The sequence below is a fragment of the Zalophus californianus genome, chromosome 12, assembly GCF_009762305.2.
Source record: "Zalophus californianus isolate mZalCal1 chromosome 12, mZalCal1.pri.v2, whole genome shotgun sequence".
In the NCBI taxonomy this organism is placed as follows: domain Eukaryota; kingdom Metazoa; phylum Chordata; class Mammalia; order Carnivora; family Otariidae; genus Zalophus; species Zalophus californianus.
The window spans coordinates 40857848-40878818 of NC_045606.1; the positions used below are offsets into that span (position 1 = coordinate 40857848).

The 20971-nt window shown below is 35.3% G+C and overlaps 1 protein-coding gene across 1 annotated transcript in view; it reads left to right on the forward strand.

Annotated features, from left to right (window-relative positions):
• Positions 1-20971, forward strand: part of GLCCI1 (glucocorticoid induced 1) — a 103063-nt gene that overhangs the window by 29859 nt on the left and 52233 nt on the right. The window contains exon 2 of the mRNA XM_027572953.2: positions 3794-3945. Coding sequence (XP_027428754.1) covers positions 3794-3945 — 152 coding nt within the window. The remainder of the gene's footprint in view (positions 1-3793; positions 3946-20971) is intronic.

Below are 20971 nucleotides of genomic sequence, written 5' to 3' on the forward strand. Positions count from 1 at the left end.
TATTTGCCTCATATACTTTAATTTCCTAAAAAAATGATGACTGGTAGAGTGAATCTTGTAACAAGATATGGATACTGTGTTGTCCTAACTTATTTTTTCCTTTTAAGGCAGACCTGTTTATTTGTTTGTTTTGGTGCTGGTAATGTCTGGTGCTTATCTACACATTCTTAATTCAGTTAAGCAGTAGGGTAGTAAGACATGAAATTAGACAGAGCTAAGTGGCCAATCGATGCATTGAGTCTATCACCCAAGTTTCAGTCCATTAAAGTGAGTGAGGCCATCTACTGAGATACAAGGAGAAAACATAATTTCTATTTTTTTATACATGTATATTTTAATTTTTTATTCCATATCATATATGTTTGTTTTGTCTGTTTTATAATTAGCATATTAGTAATATAGTACATACATTTATAAATAAATGACTACACATGTTGCTACATGCTTACCTATTTACCAATAAGAGTACTTAGTCAAAATGGCTTGAAGACCACAGTTCTGACAAAGTAGCTAATCATAGAGAATGGATACTAAGAGGAGAACATGTGCTCTTTTGAGAGTGATAGGCAAAAGTCCAGTAATTACATAGTAAGAGTTACTAAATATAGATTAAAATATATAGACCAAGAGGCCTATTTATATAGATTCTTCATTATAAAACATAAAAATGGACCCAATAGTTTGTTTTCCAATTTAGGCGAAGTTTTAATAGCTGTAAGTAGAGTACATACAACATTTTAATAGTTGGAGCAATTTAAGTGTAGGCACAGGTTTTTCACATCTAATGGTTCTTCTTTTCCTGGTTATAGCTGACCTTTATGTAGGACTTTTTTTTTTATTTAGTAGTGTACTGCTATAAATGTTGGTCTTTTTAAAGGGATAATCTGTTTTTGTCTTTTGTGTCCTCCTGGTGGAGGGAATATAAAGTAACTTCTAAAAATTTTAAACAAATTATTATAAATTAGATGTAATTTATATTTATGTATTATAAATTAGATATAATTTATAATTATTATAAATTATAAATAAACTAATTATTATAAATTAGATATGAAAGACATGTTTCCCAGAGTTGCTAATATTTGTGGGTATTGCTTTTATAGCCAGAAAAAAAATACTTGAAAGAATTAATAGAAATAACTTCTACTACTATAAACAGTCTACATAGATATTAGCCATGACAAGAAGAGAGAAGAAAAAAACAGTGAAATAGAGGACACATAGCAAGGAAGCATTACAAATAGGAAGAAAAAAGTTACATGACAAGTTAAATTTATTATAGCAATAACATAAGTGGGCTAAATTAACTTTCTACAAGAAGGCATACTGTTTTTTTCAAAAAGCCTAGTTTATATACTGTATACAAGAGACACACATAAACAAAATGATTGAAAGAAATTGAAAATTAAAGAATAGGTCTACCAGACAAATTATAATAGAAAGCGAAGGGGGTCATAATGTTTAATTTGAAAGAGTTTAAAAAGGGATAAATGGAACAGATTATAATGGTGAAGTATGCAAACCATGATGATGACATCATGGATCAGTATATGTCAAATTACACAGAACTAAAATATAAATGATAAAAAATTGCAAGAGGGCGCCTGGGTGGCTCAGTTGGTTAAGCGACTGCCTTCGGCTCAGGTCATGATCCTGGAGTCCTGGGATTGAGTCCCGCATCAGGCTCCCTGCTCAGCAGGGAGTCTGCTTCTCCCTCTGACCCTCCCCCCTCTCATGCTCTCTCTCTCTATCTCATTCTCTCCGTCAAATAAATAAATACATCTTTTAAAAAAAAAACAATTGTCTTTAAAAAAAAATTGCAAGAAAGAGGGACATGTGGGTGGCTCAGTTGGTTGAGCATCTGGCTCTTGATTTTGGCTCAGGTCATGATCTCAGGGTCCTGGTATCAAGCCCGGTGTGAGGCTCCATGCTCAGCACAGAATCTGCTTGTCCCTCTCCGTCTGCTCCTCCCCCCATGCTGGTGTTCTCTCTCTCTCTCAAATAAATAAATAAATAAATAAATAAATTGTAAGAAAGAAAGAGAATTATTAGTTCTCAATAGTAGTTTCGAAATTTGAGAGTTCTCTTCTAAATCTGTGAAAGATCCACTGGTAATTGTATTATTCCTGTATTCTATATTTTTATTTCAGTTGAAGTACAAGACAAAGAGCTATAGATTCTGAAAACAGAAAATATATCTTCTCCATGACTCATGAAATGTTTATAAAAATTGACCGTGTTTTAAAAGGAAAACTCAGGTAATTGCAGAGTAGATAGAAATAGGTCATCCTAGGTTCTCTGCCCACGGTGAAGTGAAATTAGAGCTAATTAATAAAGATAGGGAGGAAATTTGTAATTTTCATATCTTCTCTAACTCTCGGGTTAAAGAAGAAATCAAAATTGCAGTTTTAAGATACGTAAGCAATATAACACCAAAGTATGCTGTGTTTTGTTGTCTGATGAAAACTACTTATGTATTCTGGCTTCAGGAAGATAGTTAAAGGACAGCGTTCAATAACAAATGTTTTTGACTGTTTGTAATGTGCAAGCCATGTGAGCTATAACCCTGAATAAGACTCTTGAGCCTTGGAGCTTGTAATTCAAGGGATTTTATTATAGAAAGCACATCGATGGTAAATTAGTGGGGATGTATATATGAAAAACCCTCTATAACTTCTTTGTAAAGAAACTACAGCGTTCATTATGATCATTTTAATTTTCAACAGAGGTACTTACAGTATCCAAATGAAGAGAAGTAGATTGTTACAGTAGATTGAATGGTATAGAATGTCTGGAGATCTTGCTTCCTTTTTACCTCTGTCTCCTGTTAGCAGTTCTCTTTCATTGGACAATTCAGTTTTATCCCTCTGGGCTTCAGATTCTTCATACATAAATGAGGAAATTGAATTAAAATATAGAGTTCTTTATACACCTTATTTTTGTGTAGCTGTGAATAAATTGATCAAATAAGTATTGAGCATTGACTCCTTTTCAGTTTGTAGAGACTTTTAAACTTAGGTTCTGGTTGGGGAGAAAGACAAACTTAGGATTCCATGCAAGCAGAGCTGGACACATGTATCTTAAACTAAAGATAGAGATGGAGAAGGAAAAGCCCTGGGAGAGGTTTCACAGAGTTGCTGTGAGACCTGAGCTGGTCAGGGAGATAAGAGTTTGTCAAGTGAACAAAGAAGGAAATCGTTCTAGGCTCATTAAATAATAGAATGTATAGAGGCAGGGAAGGGAGTGTTTTACATTTGGGAAACTGCAGTTAGTTCATTTGGCACTTTGTAGGTAACGTGGATTTCTAGAGGAGTAGCAAGACATTAAACACTGAGGTCTATGGGAGCCAAATTGTGAAAAATACAGGCTGTAAGTTAAGGACAATGATTAACCATGGAAATGTTCTTTTGGTGGTGTTGGGAGGTAGCCCGGTCAGATTTAATTGAGATGGATGCAGAGATAGCAGTTAGGAAACTGGCAGTCCAGGTGAGACATGAGAGAGTCTTAATTAAAGTAATGGCAGTGAAGATGATCAGTAGATTTTAGAATACGTCTCTAAAATGGGTGGGCTTCATAGCATCTGTAACAGCCCTGGAAGGATATGCAAGATTTAATATGTGAACATATTTTCCTTCAGAGAGGGTCTATACGTTTCATCAGGTCATATAAGAGAGCTATTAGGGTAAATACATATTTAGGGAAAATCATTCTTTATAAGCTATGAAGTTTAAATAATTTTAAATTTTACGTAATTTGTCAGTGACTAATCTCATTTTTTTTTCACTTTTTATAGTGGACAGGCCAAAAGCTCAACAAGTTCGAAACTCTAGTACAATCAGACGAACCTCTTCTTTGGACACGATAACAGGACCTTACCTCACAGGACAGTGGCCACGGGATCCTCATGTTCATTACCCTTCGTGCATGAAAGATAAAGCTACTCAGGTAAAAAGAGCAAATCAAAATCAGCTTTATTGTCCTGCAGTTCTTCTGTTTTGATCACATTAAAGAAAATGTAATTTCATTAAATTTTTCCAAATTTGAAATATAGTGTATTCAACCAAAGAAGGAAGCCATTTCTTTCTTTCTTTCTTTCTTTTTTTTTTTTTTTTAAGATTTTATTTATTTGACAGAGAGAGGCACAGTGGTGAGAGAGGGAACACAAGCAGAGGGGGAGTGGGAGAGGGAGAAGCAGGCTTCCTGCGGAGCAGGGAGCCCGATGCGGGGCTCAATCCCAGGACCCTGAGATTGTGACCTGAGCCGAAGGCAGACGCTCAATGACTGAGCCACCCAGGCGCCCCGGAAGCCATTTCTTTTAATAAACTTTAGACTAATTGCTTTTTGTCCTTTGGGTTTTAAAAGTTTTAAAAGTATTTAAAATTTAATAAATAGCACATCAGTCTATAGTACACAGTTTTTGAGACATAGTTTTAAGAATTGCTTAACAGAAATGAATATAACAACTAGTATCTATATGAGAAAATAGAAATAATCTTTGGAGAAAAGTTTACACAGTTCTTGGAAATAATTTATAAAGTATTAACACATAGTTTGTCATACTTTTTCTATGTGTGGAAGGTTCCCCAGCCTTTTTGATTTGAGAAGCTTTTCCTTCCAAGTCAGGGAAAAATCTGAAAACATCTTAATTTATGATTTCTGAGGTCTTGACCATATCTTCATAATAGTAGTCAATCAGCATTATGAAGAACACTAAAAATATAAGAGATGGTTGTGGCCTTAAAGAACTTGCAGCATAGTTAGGAAGATAACATGTAAATTTATGAAAATCAGTAATAGGATATAGTATATAATTAGATGTGTGATGAATAGAGCACTTAAATATGAGAGAATCCAAAGGAATGAGAAGATTTGGGGCTTCATGGGTTAGGGAAATGGAAGGATTAGAGCTTCATGTCTGAAGGAAAAAGGGAGATAATTTTGGACATGATTTATGAGAATCTTCTCAATTTTTGTAATTTTCTCAGACAAGCTTGAAACCATGAAATCAGCTTCTTTATCATTCATCCTATCAATTTTGTCTTTGTAATATTTTATGCTATCCCCGGTCTTTTGCTTTCCATTCTTCATTTTGTGAGGAGAAGGATCAGGTGGAGTTGGTAGGCAGTGGGATTCTCAAGTAGAAATAGCTAGTAAAACTTAGAGATGTAGACCTGGACACTTAGAAACGGATGCAGGTACTTCAGGACCACCTTTCTGGAGGAGTTGGGTTCGCAGGTGTGATAAAAGTGTGGACATGGAACATAAAGGACGAGACGAAGGCCTTAGTCTGGAAATGCACAGAGGGAAAGAGGGAAGACTGACGTGCTCACCCAGAAGCAACAGGAAGAGGAGGGAGGGGGCAACATTTATTGACTATGGATCATGTGCTGTGTGTTTTATATCCTGAGTTTCATTTAATTCTCACAAGAATCTTATAAGATGACACAGATGGGGAAGCAAAAACGCAGGATCGTAAAGCTAGAAAGTGTTGGAGCCAGGTTTCTAACACAGGTCCGTTTGTCCATCATCCTCAGCTTCAGTTTTATGGTGCTGTTAGGATGAATGGAATACTGCATGCATGTATCAGCTAGTAGAGTAACTATCACTATGCTTCAAGATAAAAGCTCTTCTTTTTAGATTTAAAAAAAAAATCCCACTTTTTATTGAACATGTACTTTATGCAGACACTATTCAGAAAGAGAGGAGCCAGAAAAAGAGCAAAAGCTAAGAGAAGAACTGAAATAGTCTAGCCTTAGAAGCAAGGGAAAGATTTTTTTTTTAAAGATTTTATTTATTTATTCATGAAAGACAGAGAGAGAGATTGAGAGAGAGAGAGGCAGAGGGAGAAGCAGGCTCCCAAGGAGCAGGGAACCCGATGCAGAACTCGATCCCAGGACCCTGGGACCATGCCCCGAGCCGAAGGCAGACGCCCAATGACTGAGCCACCCAGGCGCCCAAGGGAAAGATGTTTTAAGGAAGAATTGTTAACACTCTCAGGTTCTAAAGAGAGATTATGGAGAAATAAGGGCTGAAGTTAGGAATTCAGGGTACATTATCTTGGAGAGTGTAATATTCATGATATGATAGAGGAAGAAACTCAGATACCAAGAGTTAAGAAGAGAGCAATATAGAGATAGAAAAAAGTTTCTTAATCTTGTCTGTTTCTTTATCTGCACAACGGAGCTAGTGAAACCAACCCATGATAATGTTATATGACTAAATATGATAATATTTGAAAATGAGTATGTCAGTACCGATTAGTAGTAGTTACAGATAGGATCATTTGTAACACAAATATAAATGAAGACCCATATACCATGTATGTATACGTTAACAAACCATTACATAAAATATATTTTGTCCTCCTCCTTTGACAAATAAACCTTCATGTGGACCTTGAACTTCAGGTTTGAACTAAGAAGTTGGATTCTTCAGACTTACATGCCAGAATGTGTCTGCATGTGTTGAGCCCATCCCGCCTTCTGAGCCTAAACCCATATCTCTTCCACACACCATTCTCTTCACATGGCTTCACACATATGTTTCAACTCCCCAGTCCTCACATCCATGATTCATTCATATTCCTTGAGCAAGTGAGACCCAGGGAATAGGTTCTTTCAGACCTTGGAGGCAAGGCTACTCTGTTTAGGCAAAGGAATTCCTGGGTCTAGATTACCCAGGGCATAGGCTGTGGCAGAGGTGTGGGTTCATGGTGTGTATGTTCTTTTTTTTTTTTTTTAAGATTTTATTTACTTACTTATTTGAGAGAGCGAGAATGAGAGAGAGAGCATATGAGAGGAGAAGGGTCAGAGGGAGAAGCAGACTCCCTGCTGAGCAGGGAGCCCGATGCGGGACTCGATCCCAGGACTCCAGGATCATGACCTGAGCCGAAGGCAGTCGCTTAACCGACTGAGCCACCCAGGCGCCCTATTGTGTGTATGTTCTTTTGGACCCATGGTCTCTTCACCTGTGAGGAGGGGTATGACTAGAAGAGGGCCAGAGCAGTTCCCCCTAAAACTTGAGGTCCAGGGCAGAGGTCTGCCTGGATCTCCATGTAGATCATTTATTTGAGAAAGGACATTGAAAGGAAGATAAAACATAGGCCTCATTTTACAGATGAGATACTGAGGCATGGAGAAGTTAAATAATTGGTTGGTAAGATAGCTAATAAATGAAGAGATTTGAACCCAGATTTGGCTGATTCCAAAGCTTTTGCTTTTTCTCCAATTCCCCACTGCCTCTCATAGTAACCATTAAAGCATATGGCATTTAACCTTGCTTGCTTCAGAAGCATAAGAAATGGTCTTACCCCCAAGCCTCTGTTGGTTTAATTAAAGATACAAGAGATGAACGTATGAATTTTTTTTTTATTGTCACATCCATTCTTCTTGGATTAACTCTTGAGCTCTTAGGGAGGCAAGTAGAAGTTTTTGTTTATTTAGGGGAAGTCAGTGGAGGGAGCATAGTACAATCTGCTTACTACAGATATTAAATATCAAGGCTGTCTGGTTTTGGTGGAGGATGTCTCTAGTATTTTCTTCCTTTTATATTTCCATATTTCAACTACTTTAATTATTGAAGGTTAGGAATAAAATTCTTAATGTTTAATATACTTACACACTGGGCCTTCTAGAAAGAAGTAGCATAGTGTTGGGGAAAACACTGTGGACTTTGGAGATGGATCATGTGTTCAAACCAAGGCCCAATATGAGAGAACCTTCTGCGATAATGGAAGTTTTTTGTATCTTGATAGAGGTTTTGGTTATGTGGGTGAATGCATTTGTCAAAACATATGCAAGTATATGCTTGTGCATTTTACTATATAACTTAATTTTTAAAATATAGAGCAGTAAACAAATAATTGAACTCTGTTTAGGGGTGAAGTATACTGCTGTCTGCAGCCTAGTTAGAAATGAATCAAAAATAAGATCAATTGATGGATAGGCAGATATATGATGAAGCAAATAAAGCAAAGTGTTACATATAGAATCTGTTGACTTTATGAGTGCTCACTAAGCAGTTTTTTTTTTTTTTTTCGGTAAACTGGTTATGTTTGCAGTTTTTTAAATAATGTGTTGGGAAAAGAATGATGTCCCACTGAATTAACTGTCATGTGGTCCAAACTTCACTTTCCTTTTCTATAAACTGAAGTTAGCAATACCCAATTTGCAGAATCATGCATTTGTTCTGAGGACTAAAAGAGACAGGTTCACATGTTTAAGGCCAATGAAGACATGGATCATTGCCAGCTTATTAGAATAATCTGTGTAGCTTAATAGAAATAAAAACTAAAAACCCATTTGTGGAATTTAATATTACTTTAATACATTAGCCGTGCAGATACAACCTTTTTTAAAACAAAAAATTATTGTCAACTCTTAAAATTGAACTTGCAGTTAAGGTTACAGTAATCAGACAGTAGTATTTTCTCAGTTTTCACCATATAGTCTAAAACTTCCATCTCTAGACAGATTTAAAATTCTGAATGTGAGTGTGTTTTTAAATGAGAAAATAATGCATATAGTTTTTATAAAGTGGTCAAACAGTAAAAACAGTTTAGAGCAGTAAGAAAAGGTGTTTCTTCTGAATTCCCAGGTATAGTAGCTTCCAAATTGGAAAGGAAGAAGTAACACTGTCACTATTTGCAGATAATATGATGCTGTATATAGAAGACCCTGAAAACTCCAAAAGACTGATAGAACTAATAAATGAATTCAGTATGAATTTGCAGGATACAAGATAAATATACAGAAATTTGTTGTTTCTTTACACTAGTAACGTATCAGAAAGACATATTAAGAAAATCCCATTTACAATTGCATCAAGAGAATAAAATATGTAGGAAATAATCCAACCAAGGAGGTGAAAGACCTGTACACTGAACTATATAAGACATTGACTAAAGAAATTGATGAAGACACAGATAAATAGCTATTCCATGCTTATGGATTAGAAGAATTAATATTGTTAAAGTGTTCATACTACCCAAAGCAGTCTACAGATTGAGTGCAATCCCTGTCAAAATTCCAGTGGCATTTTTCACAGAAATAGGACAAACAATCCTAAAATTTATATTGAACCACAAAAGACCCTCAATAGCTAAAGCATCTTGAGAAAGAACAAAGCTGGAGACATCATGAAATCCTTATTTCAAAATATATTACAGTGCTATTATAATCAAAATAGTGTGGTACTGGTATAAAGACAGACACATAAATCAATGAAACAGAATAGAGAGCCCAGAAATAAACCCGTGCATATATCATCAATTTATCACAAAGGAGAAGAGAATATACAATGGGGAAAGGACAAGTCTCCTCAATAAATGATGTTGGGAAAACTGGACCACTATCGTATATTATATACGAAATTTAACTCAGATGAACTAATGACGTGAATGTAAGACCTGAAACCATAAAATATTCTAGAAGAAAACAAAGCTCCTTGACATAGGTCTTGGTGATGATTTTTTGGATTTGACATTAAAAGCAAAAAACAAGTGGGACTACATCAGACTAAAAAGCTTCTGCATAGCAAAGGAAACCATAAACAAAATGAAAAGGCATCCTACTGAACAGGAGAAAATATTTACAAATTATATCCAAAATAGCAAAGAACTCCTATAATTCAATGGCAAAAGAACAAACAATCCAGTTAAAAAATTGATAGAAGATCTGAATACATATTTTTCCAAAGAAGACATTTAGATGACCAGAAGAAATATGAAAAGATGCTCAGCATCACTAATGATCAGGAAAATACAATCAAAACTACAGTGAAATATCACCTCATACCTGTCAGAATGACTGTTATGAGAAAGACAAGAGACAACAAGTGTTGGCCAGGATGTGAAAAAAGGGAAATACTTATGCATTGTTGGTGGGAATATAAATTGGCACAGCCACTATGGAAAAAGTTTTTGAGTTTCTGCAAAAAATTAAAAAAAACTACCGTATGATCCAGCAGTTGTATTTCTGGGTATTTATCCAAAGAAGACAAAAACATTAACCTGAAAAGGTACATGCACCCCCACGTTCATTGGAGCATTATTTACAGTAGCCAAGGTGTGGAAGCAATCTAAATGATCATCAACAGATAGATAAAGAAGTTGTGCTATGTGTATACAATGGAATATTATTCAGCCATAAAAAAGAATGAAATCTTGTCATTTGCAGCAACATGAATGGAGCTTGAGAGCATTATACTTAAGTGAAATAAATCAAAGACAAAGACAAACATGATCAAATATAATCTCACTTATATGTGGAATCTTAAAAATAAAAAGCTCACATATACAAAGAACAGATTGATGGTTGCTGGGAGTTGGGGGGTGCGTGAAATGGGTGAAAATAAAATTATTTATAAAATAAACAATTTGTCTAGGGATGTAATGTACAGCATGGCAACTATAGTTACAAATCCTGTATTGCATATTTGAAAGTTGCTAAGAAAGAAAATCTTAAAAGTTCTCATTACAAGAAAAAATTTCCAGAACTATGAGTGGTGATGGTGTTAGCTAGGCTTACTGTGGTGATCACTTCACAACATATACAAATATTGTATCATGTTTTACATCTGAAGCTAATATAAGGCTATATGTCAGTTATATCTCAATAAATTTAAAGAGCTGGTGCATTCACTCTGACAGGAGTAGCATCAAACATACTTATTTTACTAATTGTTTTTCTTCTTAAATTGGAAGGGATTCTTTACATGTGAAATACCATTTCATCGTTGAAAAGAGTATGTTATCTTGACTCATAATCTGTAAGACGGTGAATTTCTTTAATAGATTACTTAATAATTGGTCATGACTACATTTATGGAATAAATGCTATTTATGGAGTCCTTTTTTTAAAATATACAGTGGTGGGGCATTAAGCGTCTGCCTTCGGCTCAGGTCATGATCCCAGGGTCCTAGGATCGAGCCCCACATCGGACTCCCTGCTCAGTGGGAAGCCTGCTTCTCCCTCTCCCACTCCCCCTGCTTGTGTTCCCTCTCTCGCTATGTCTCTGTCAAATTAATAAATAAAATCTTAAAAAAAAGATTTTAAAAATAAATGAATAAAATATACAGCAGCAAATGAAGTGTTTGTTAATATTTATGTTTGTTTTCAGAATTCAGAAATGAGGTCTGAACTTTTTTCTTTTACATAATGTAATCCTTAGATTAGTGTTATACTTGCTTCATAAAAAGAGTTTGCAAGATTTCCTTCCTTTGTGCTCTGGCACAAATGGTGAAAATACCATCCCAATTATCTGTTACTTGAGTCTGAAAAAATTTTACCTATGAAGCTAACTAGACTAGTATGTTTTCAGATTGTAACTCTTTAGTAAAATCTCAGTTTTTTCCATGGCTCTTGGTTTCTTTTTCTTTTTTCCTTTCTTGTTAAAGATTTTTATTTATTTATTTAACACAGAGAGAGAGAGAGAGAGAGAGAGAGAGAGAGAGTACAAGTAGGCAGAGCAGAGGCAGAGGCAGAGGGAGAAGGAGAAGCAGGCTCCCTGCTTGGCGGGGAGCCCAACGTGGGGCTCGATCCCAGAACCTTGGGATCATGACCTAAGCCGAAGGCAGGCGCTTAACCAACTGAGCAACTCAGGCACCCCAGTTTCTTTTTATTTTTTTAAGATTTTTATTTTTATTTATTAGAGAGAGTGCACGCACACAGGGAGGACGGGCAGAGAGGGAGGGAGAACTAGATGTAAGTACACTCTGCACTGAGCTTGGATCCCAGTGGAGCCCGACACGGGGCTAAATCTCAGGACCTTGAAATCATGACCTGAGTAGAAACCAAGAGTTGGATGCTTAACCAGTTTCACCACCCAGGCACGCCTTTGGCTCTTGGTTTCTTTTAGTTTCTTTTTTGTTCAATATTTTCATTTGAATATAATCCATTTCATCCAGCTTTTCCAAGTGTATTTGCATAGTTTCACAAAATATTCTTGAATAATTCTTTTAATTTCTTGTATATCTGTAGTTATTTTTTTCACTTATATTGTATATCTGTGTTTTGAGTGATTAAATTTATTAGGTTATATGGTATTAAATTAGGCTATATAGTATTTTTAAAAAATTTAAATGTTGAAATTTGTTTTCCTGTTTTTCTTTTTTTCTAGTTCATTGCTGTCTGACTTTGCTCTATCATTGCCTTTCTTCTGCCTCCCTGGAGTATATATATGTATTTTTTCTCAATTCTAGAGATAAATGCTTAATTTTTGTGTTTGTGATATTTTCTGTTCAGTAATATAGTTGTTTTATGCCAAGACTTATCCTCTGAGCCCAGCTTTGGCTAGTATATAATGTTTCCATTATTCATATTTGCAAGATACTATGTAGTTTCAGTTTTGATACCCTGTTTAGTATGTGAGAGCATTTTGTTTTTTTAACTTCTAAATGGTTAAAATTTCTTTTCTGAGTAAAAATTTAATTTCTAGCTCTATTGTATTTAGAAAATAGAATTATATATCTGTGGAAACTGCAGTGAAATTTTCTTTGTGGCCTAATACAAGATTGGTTTTTTTCTTAATGTTCTGTGGGTATTTGAAAACAAGGCATAGTCTTTACTTTTAGATACAGAATTAATTCATTACATATTAATTCAGCCTTATTATGTTATTCAGTTTCCATATAGCCCCTTTATGTCTGTTTGTTCCATCATAAGCTGGCAGTTATTGAATTAAAATTTCTGTTGATGTATGTTTCCAGTGGCCATTGCTTTATATATCTTAATAATATACATGTATAAAGATTTATGTCCATTTTATTTTCCTTTTGGTTGGCATTGTTTATTATTGTAGAATACTCTGTATCTTGATTAATATTTTGCCCCTGAATTTAAGCTTTTCATAATATAAGTTAGTATTGAAAACTCTGTTTTATTCATTCATTCATTCATTCTTCCATTGGTCAAGAGCTCTGGTTCTGGAATCAAACTGGTTTTGAATCTTGGCTCCAGCATTTTCCAGCTTTGTAATTCTGGGCAAATTACTTTACCTCTCTGTCTCACTTTTCTTATTTATTAATGGGATATTGTACCTCATAGGATTATCATAAGGAAATATATTTGAAATGCTAGGAATAGGGATCAACACATTAAGTGTCAATAAATAATTGCTATTATTATTTACATTTACCAGCAGAGAGAGGGAAAGATAGGTGCATGTTTGGATAGTGGCCTTGGCACTGTAAATTCACAGCTAGAAAAGGGGAACTTCAAAAGGAAATTTCTTCGTCCTTTCTCCCACCTCATTCCCATGTTTTTTTATTTCTTAGTTTGTTTTTGTCTTTTGTCTTTCTGTTCTGGTAAATCTTGCTTATTGCTGGAAATAATTAGCTTTGCACTATTTATTTGTGTATCTATTTATTTATTTGTTTTGGAGTCCTCTGCCATATTTCCCTAATAAGGAAAAATGGTGTGGTGAGCATGGCAGTTTTTAAAAAATTTCTGATGGGCAATTGAGGTGAGAATAGCTTTTACCGTATATGAATCTTTCCACTTAGATGTCCTATCTACTCCGCTCATTCATTTTCCCTCCAAATTTGGTATCAGAGAAGACTTCAGAATTTTTCTCGTTTACCTTTTGTATTTTTTGAAGAGTAAGAGATGGGATGGTTAGATCCTAAGTGAAATTCTGCATACTCTGCTTTTATTTTCCAGATGATGTTTTTCTTTGGTATTTTATTGTTTAAAATTAATTTTCAAATATTGAAGTATGAAACATTTAAACATGCCAGTAAGTACATAAAATAGCATTTTAATTTATTTTTCTTTTTTTTTTAAAGATTCTATTTATTTGAGAGAGAGAATGAGATAGAGAGAGAGAGAGAGAGAGCACGAGAGGGAAGAGGGTCAGAGGGAGAAGCAGACTCCCTGCTGAGCAGGGAGCCCGATGCGGGACTCGATCCCGGGACTCGAGGATCATGACCCGAGCTGAAGGCAGTCGCCCAACCAACTGAGCCACCCAGGCGCCCTAATTTATTTTTCTTAATTTCATTAAGTTTGAATATATGGAGTTTTATGATCCTAAGTCTATGCCGGCATCTTTCTCTACAAATTTATTTATTTATTCATGTATCTATTATATTTATTTATTTATAGAGCAGAGGGTGGTGAGAGGGAGAGAGAAAATCTTTTTTTTTTTTTTAAGATTTTATTTATTTATTTGAGAGAGAGAGAATGAGAGATAGAGAGCACAAGAGGGAAGAGGGTCAGAGGGAGAAGCAGACTCCCCGCCGAGCAGGGAGCCCGATGCGGGACTTGATCCCGGGACTCCAGGATCATGACCTGAGCCGAAGGCAGTCGCTTAACCAACTGAGCCACCCAGGCGCCCCAGGAGAGAGAAAATCTTAAGCAGGATCCATGCCCAGTGCGGAATCCAAACGGGGGGCTCCATCTCACAACCCGGAGCTGAAATCAAGAGTCAAATGCTTAACCAACCGAGCCACCCAAGCACCCCTATTTTTATTTATTTTTAAGAATCAGATCTGGAATAAGTCCTTCACATTGGCTTTAGCCGCATTTGATAAAGTCAGCAACTCTGAACTAAAATATATGAATTTTTGCTGTTGAAATTACATTTAAAAGAATCTATCCTTTTCCTCTCTTTGTGAAAGGAGCTTGGCAGGGGAGGAATTTAATCAAAGGAGTGGATGATATCCCTCAAATAGTAATAGATATGAAAGAGAACTTTCAGTTTAACCACTCTGATCAAAAACTCATTTCCTGACCAAAAGTCATGCTTAATACAGGTGTTTGGGTTTCCTGTGTCCTTGTTAAACAAGTTTGTTTAAGAAGCAGCAGTTGATGGAACTATCTTGGGGAGTGGGAGGCTTCTCTGGAAATGGAAACAAGTCTAAAGATTTGACCATTGTGGCCTCTTAGATTGTGTTCTGGGGACCTAAGTTGTTTTTATTGAGCTGGTCCCTAACTGGCTGTCGAGTGAGTGTATAAAGATTCCTTCCTGTTGAAGATCACCTTTACTCTCTTTCAGCTATGAGCTAATTCAGAGACAGAGGATCATATAATCCTAGAGTTTAACAGTCCACGTGAAAGTAGTCATGTTCCTAACTTAGGGAGTAGTATTTTTGGTTGGCAAAGGAATATCCTCAGCTGTACTGATGAAAAACTAAAACCCATGGCTAAAATATTTAATATTCGTCATTTCCAAACACTATGTCTAAAGTTATCAGAAACTCAAAATTCTACTTACTAATTTTCAATAGGTAGTAAAATCATTTGATTCAGAAGTAAAAGGTTTTTAGCAAAGAGCCTTTCCCATACTCCTGTTATCCATATAGTGCTTGGGGTTCCTCCCATTATCAGAAATATTTAACAGGTAGCAAAATTAACCTGCTTTCCTTAGTCTCTTCCCCCACACCTTTACCCCTAATTTAGCTGTAGGTAGAATTATGAAATAGGTTGTATTTATTTGGAACAACCCTCTTAATCTGTCATCTTGACGTTTGTTGTCTGGTACTTTTGTTCTCCTTTTATATCTTTTAGCCCATCAATTTTCTGTCAAAAATCCTATAATAGTAATAAATAATTAGCATTTACTTAGACATTTGTTAGTGACATTAAGTTTTAAGAACTTAAGAATTAAATCCTTAGCCAAGGGCATAGTATGAGAAAGCAACATGCCTTTCAACTTAATAACTACTTTGTATAAATGAATGATTGGGATAGGATCTATCCCATTCCTAGGAAACATTAGTATGAACCAAGTGAAAACAGTTTTCATTGCTGTTGGAATTCTCATAGCTTTTAGGGGATAACACTGGTACCTACTGCAGTGAGGATTACATAAAATAATCCATGGTAAGCTTCGAGGACAGTATCTAGGACATGGTAGATATTGGTAAATGTTAGTTGCCTTTGTATTAGAATCTGTAATATTTTACTGTCAGGAGGCTTAAATATAATGATAGTGAATTTAGTGACAGAAAAAGTCATTATTACTAATATCAACAATTGGTATGCAGTTATGAGCATTAAGTCTGAATTCGTAGGAAATGGCATAGAAATTATACAGATAACTCTGCCACATGATAGGGGTCTGAAACTCAATAAACAGTTCCTGGTAGGTCAGGATTCACTCAGTCCTAAGTAGCTATTGTTGCCTACTGTGCAGTCTTACAAATAAGAAATGGCACTTCAGATTGGTGGGTCCAGGTATGGGAAAGTGGAGATAGATTCTTAAGGAAACTCCTTCCTTCATCATCACTTAGGTATCCCACTGATGATATTCATGCCATCAGTTGAGCACTGTTAGTTTTTATGACTTTGGAATGGTGTGAAAATATTTTTAGAAGATATCTCATAGTCACTTATGTTGCTGATTTTCTGTCAGGCATGAGAGGTTTTTTTAAAATGTTAAAAGCTATCAAGGAACAACAAAGGTAGTTTCTCTCTTGGATAATTCAGAGGCAGTTATACTCCAATGTGATTGTTAAATATATTTTTAAAGTGTTTGGGAATATTATTTTTAAAAAGTAAAATTGCTTTTACTTTTTTACATGTGGAATCAATTTTTTGAAACCCAGCAACCGAGGTAAATTGTAATTTGAAAGATTATAACACCAAAGAATTAATACATTGTAATATTCTCTAAAAACTGAAAATTAGATCTCATTTGATTTTAAATCTCTTCCCGATAGTAGTGATAAAACTGGTCAGAAAGGGTACTGTTAGGTGTAAAGACCAAGTAATAAATTGAAATATTGTTTATACTTTTAATTCCTCACATACCCATTTCCTTTTGGTTAAAGCAGAAGCTGGTTATTTGTCAAGAGTCTGTTAGTAACTCTGTTTCTATAAGAAGCCAGAGAATAGTATTTTCAGTGTACACTTTATGTTATATCTTTAATTTTTTTGTTAAATGTTCTCAACATGACTTGAGAAACCTAACTGGATAGATTATTAATGTGCAATCCCTCCTGGCCTCTTCTATTGTATTTCTTTTTTTAAAGATTTTATTTATTTATTTGAGAGAGAGAATGAGAGAGAGAGAGAGAGAGAGCACAAAAAGGGGGAGGGTCAGAGGGAGATGTAAGCAGGGAGCCCGATGTGGGACTCTGTCCCGGGCAGTCGCTGAGCCGAAGGCAGTCGCTTAACCAACTGAGCCATCCAGGCACCCCGTTCTATTGTATTTCTTGACTAGTACCTCTGTGTGATTTGAAACTTGGCAAGAAAAGCATGACAGAAAATATCAGTTATTTTTGAGAAAATGCAAATGATGCTTGAGTGTTTCAGGTTCAGCAATACATGGCTTTTTTTTTTAATTGAAAAATGAGGCTGATTTATAATTGCCTCTTTGACTTAACTATTTTAGTAACAGTTTTATTGAGATATAGTTTATGTACCATACAGTTCACCTATTTAAAGTGTACAGTTTCTTTCTTAATATATTAAATTCAGGGTTGTGCAACCATTGCCATAATCAATTTTAGACTATTTTCATCACTCCAAAAAGAAACCACTGTACTCATTAGCAGTCACTCACTGTTTTCCCTGAACCCTCTTTCTCTCAGCCGGAGGCACCCACAAATCTACTTTCTGCCTCTGTAGATTTGTATATCCTGAACAGTTCATATAAATGGACTCATACAATATGGGGCCTTTCGTATCTGGTTTCTTTTACTTAGTATAGTATTTCTAAGATTCAGCCATACTGTACCATATATCAGTACTTCATCCCTTTTTATTGCTAACTAATATTCCAGGGTGTTGAATAAAATTTATTTATACATTCATGGGTTGAAGTACTGCTGTGAACATTTGTGTACAAGTTTTTGTGTGGACACATGTTTTTGTTTCTCTAGGAATTGCTGGATCGTATGGTAGCTCTGTGTTTAACTTTTTCAGGAGAACATTTTTGTAGATATTTTTCCCTTACATAATTAAAGTGTACCATGAAAGGCATATCTGAACTGAATTATAACTTCCTGTCAGTATTTTCATCAATAACTTTCCACTAATATTTCTGAGTATTTGACATTTCAATGACCTTCACTTTTCAGTTACTCTAAACATTAAATATTCCGGCTTATCTGAGGTCTCCAACTCTGTTCCCATAGCCGATAGCTGGTGATCTACGTTTAGACCCTTGGAGTTTGGAGAAAACCCTAATCTCCTTGTCAAAAGAAACCAGTCTACTGAAAAATATTTAATGTAATGTATACTAGCATTCTAACTTACATGTAACTTATGTGTAACCTGTCTTCCAAAATAGATTTGACATTTGTGTCTAAAGTTAGGGTTTTCTCAGTGTAGACATATAACCATAGTCACCAATTCTATAGCACAGCTATATTATTTTTTTAAAATCCTGTTTCTAATTTTGAAAACAGTAGTCATTGTAGAAAATTTCGAAAATACTGAAAATCACAGAATAAGTTGCCTGTATTCCTAATATCCAGACATAGCCATTTTTTAACATTGTGATATATATCCTTTTATATTTTGATTATTTACATTTAAGAAATAAAACCATTTAAAAAAATAGAATTCGGGGGGAGTGCCTGGGTGGTTCAGTCATTAAGTATCTGCCTTCGGCTCAGGTCATGATCCCGGGGTCCTGGGATGGAGCCCACATCAGGCTCCCTGCTCAGCAGGGAAGCCTGCTTCTCCCTCTCCCACTCCCCCTGCTTGTGTTCCTTCTCATGCTTTGTCTCTCTCTGTCAAATAAATAAGTAAAATCTTTAAAATAAATAAAAATAGAATTCAGATGATATGATAGGTAGTGTTTTGTCATCTTTTTAATAAGTCCTAGCATTTTCCCATGACACTAAATATTCCTAAGCATGGTTTTAAGTCTTTTTTTCCTGATTTTTTCTCATTCAGCTGAAAAAATAAATTATGGATTTACTATAGCATTATCTAGAATTCTTACTATTTATAGGTTGAAATATTTCTCTCTAGTCTTTTTCTCTTTGTGTGTATTTGTTTCCTAAAGTGGGATTGTAGTCCATGTGCAGTGGTTTTTATGTTGTAAGAATGTGCCACAATTTTTCATTTCCCTACTGATAGACATTATTTCCAGTGCATCTCTGGGTGTACATCTCAGGTTAATTCTTGGAAATAGAATTACTATGAATATTGTTAAGGTTGTTGGCACATTTATGACTGCTTTTTCTCAAATTAGCATTTCTTACAGAGTAAGGCAGATGATTTCATTTTATCATATGCAGTAGTTGATTTCTGTGGTATTTCCTGTTTTCAGAAATTGCAATTCACCAACACCCTCCCTCCCCCTCACCTTAAGCTTAAGAAATATAGCTTCTTAAATCTTCTGAGTAAGTTCCTTGGTACTAATCTGGAAAATCACAAACCATTACTTCACAGATTATCATTCAGTTGCGTTTTGAGCATATTGAGGCCTAATTAGATAACAGATTTTATACATTTAGCTTAAATACTCAGGCATGTTAATCCTTGCTAGGGACTACTGTTTAATGTTCCTTAGTAAAGAAAAATTTCTCCCTATTAGTATAACTTTCCACATGGCTCCAAATGATATATACATTAGCTTAGCTTATGTTAATTTCCAAAAACGTAATTATATGCAAATTGATATTATACTTGTTAATGGATATTAGCCTACAAGGAAAATGTGTGGGTCAGTCTGGCACCTTGAGTGCAGAATCTCTTTCTTACTCATTTTTATTTCCTTAGTCTAATAGTGGTTTTCAGACTTTAGCTTGCATCACAATCATCTGGAGAGCTTGTTAGAACATGGGTTGCTGAACCATATCTAAGAATTCCAGGTTTAGTAATTCTGGGATTGACCCTGAGAATTTGCATCTCTTATAAGATCCCAGATGAGGCTGATGCTGCTCATCAGCAGACCACACTTTGAAACTGGTCTAACCTAATGAGCACGTAACTTGCTATATAATTGAAGTGTGATAAAATATTTGATCATGTAACTGCTGCTGTCACTAATTCCTAAGCTTTTGCAGCTGAACTCTTCTACCTTTTTTTTTTAAGATTTTATTTATTTGACAGAGACACAGCGAGAGAGGGAACACAAGCAGGGGGAGTGGGAGTGGGAGAGGGAGAAGCAGGCTCCCCAGCGAGCAGGGAGCCCGATGCGGGGCTCGATGCAGGGCTCGATCCCAGGACTCTGGGAATCATGACCTGAGCCGAAGGCAGACGCTTAACGACTGAGCCACCCAGGCGCCCCCTTTTCTGCATTATTTGTTAACAAGTGAAACAGCAATTTAAATTTATGCTTAGTTATAAAGCTATTTGTATTTGTATACTGTTATCAGAAGAACAAGGGATAATAATAGAATCATATAATCTTTTTTGTGCTCCTTTTAATGCTTCATCAAGATAGACTTTTCAAAGTAATCTTTTAAGTTAAAAGTTTTATAAAAGTTTAAGCATTTTTTTATTAGTGGGGGAAAAGTAAATCTCTAAATGATATGTTTATAAATAATGATTTGTAATTGTCTGTTGTAAAGCTTTTTATAACTTAAAATCAGTCTACAATCATAATTATTAATTTAAGTATCATTGATTTTCATGTAATTCCATTTCATTTCTTGCCAGGTTGATCAGTACTTTAATGCTAAGGATCATCTCCTTAAAGCACTGTAAAACCATTAGCAGTCAGTAATCATATTTCTATTATAGATTATAAACTACATTAAATTCCAAGACCAAAGATTAATTGTACAAAAAATAGATTTTTCAGTTTTACATAAGGGGTGCCTGGCTGGCTCAGCTAGTGGAGCATGCAACTCTTGATCTTGGGATCGTGCGTTCAAGCCCCACGTTGGGCATAGAGTTTACTTAAAAAAAAAAGTTTTACATAAGTTTTAAATAAGATTATAAGAATTTTATGAAGTGATTAGTTTTTTTGGTTTTATGGGGGGTTTTGGAAGTGGCTTTGGGCTCTTGCATATTGAAAAAGTGTACTTTCTTGCTAGGAGTTCGTTTAATCTGTTTTGAAGTTGATAAAGCAG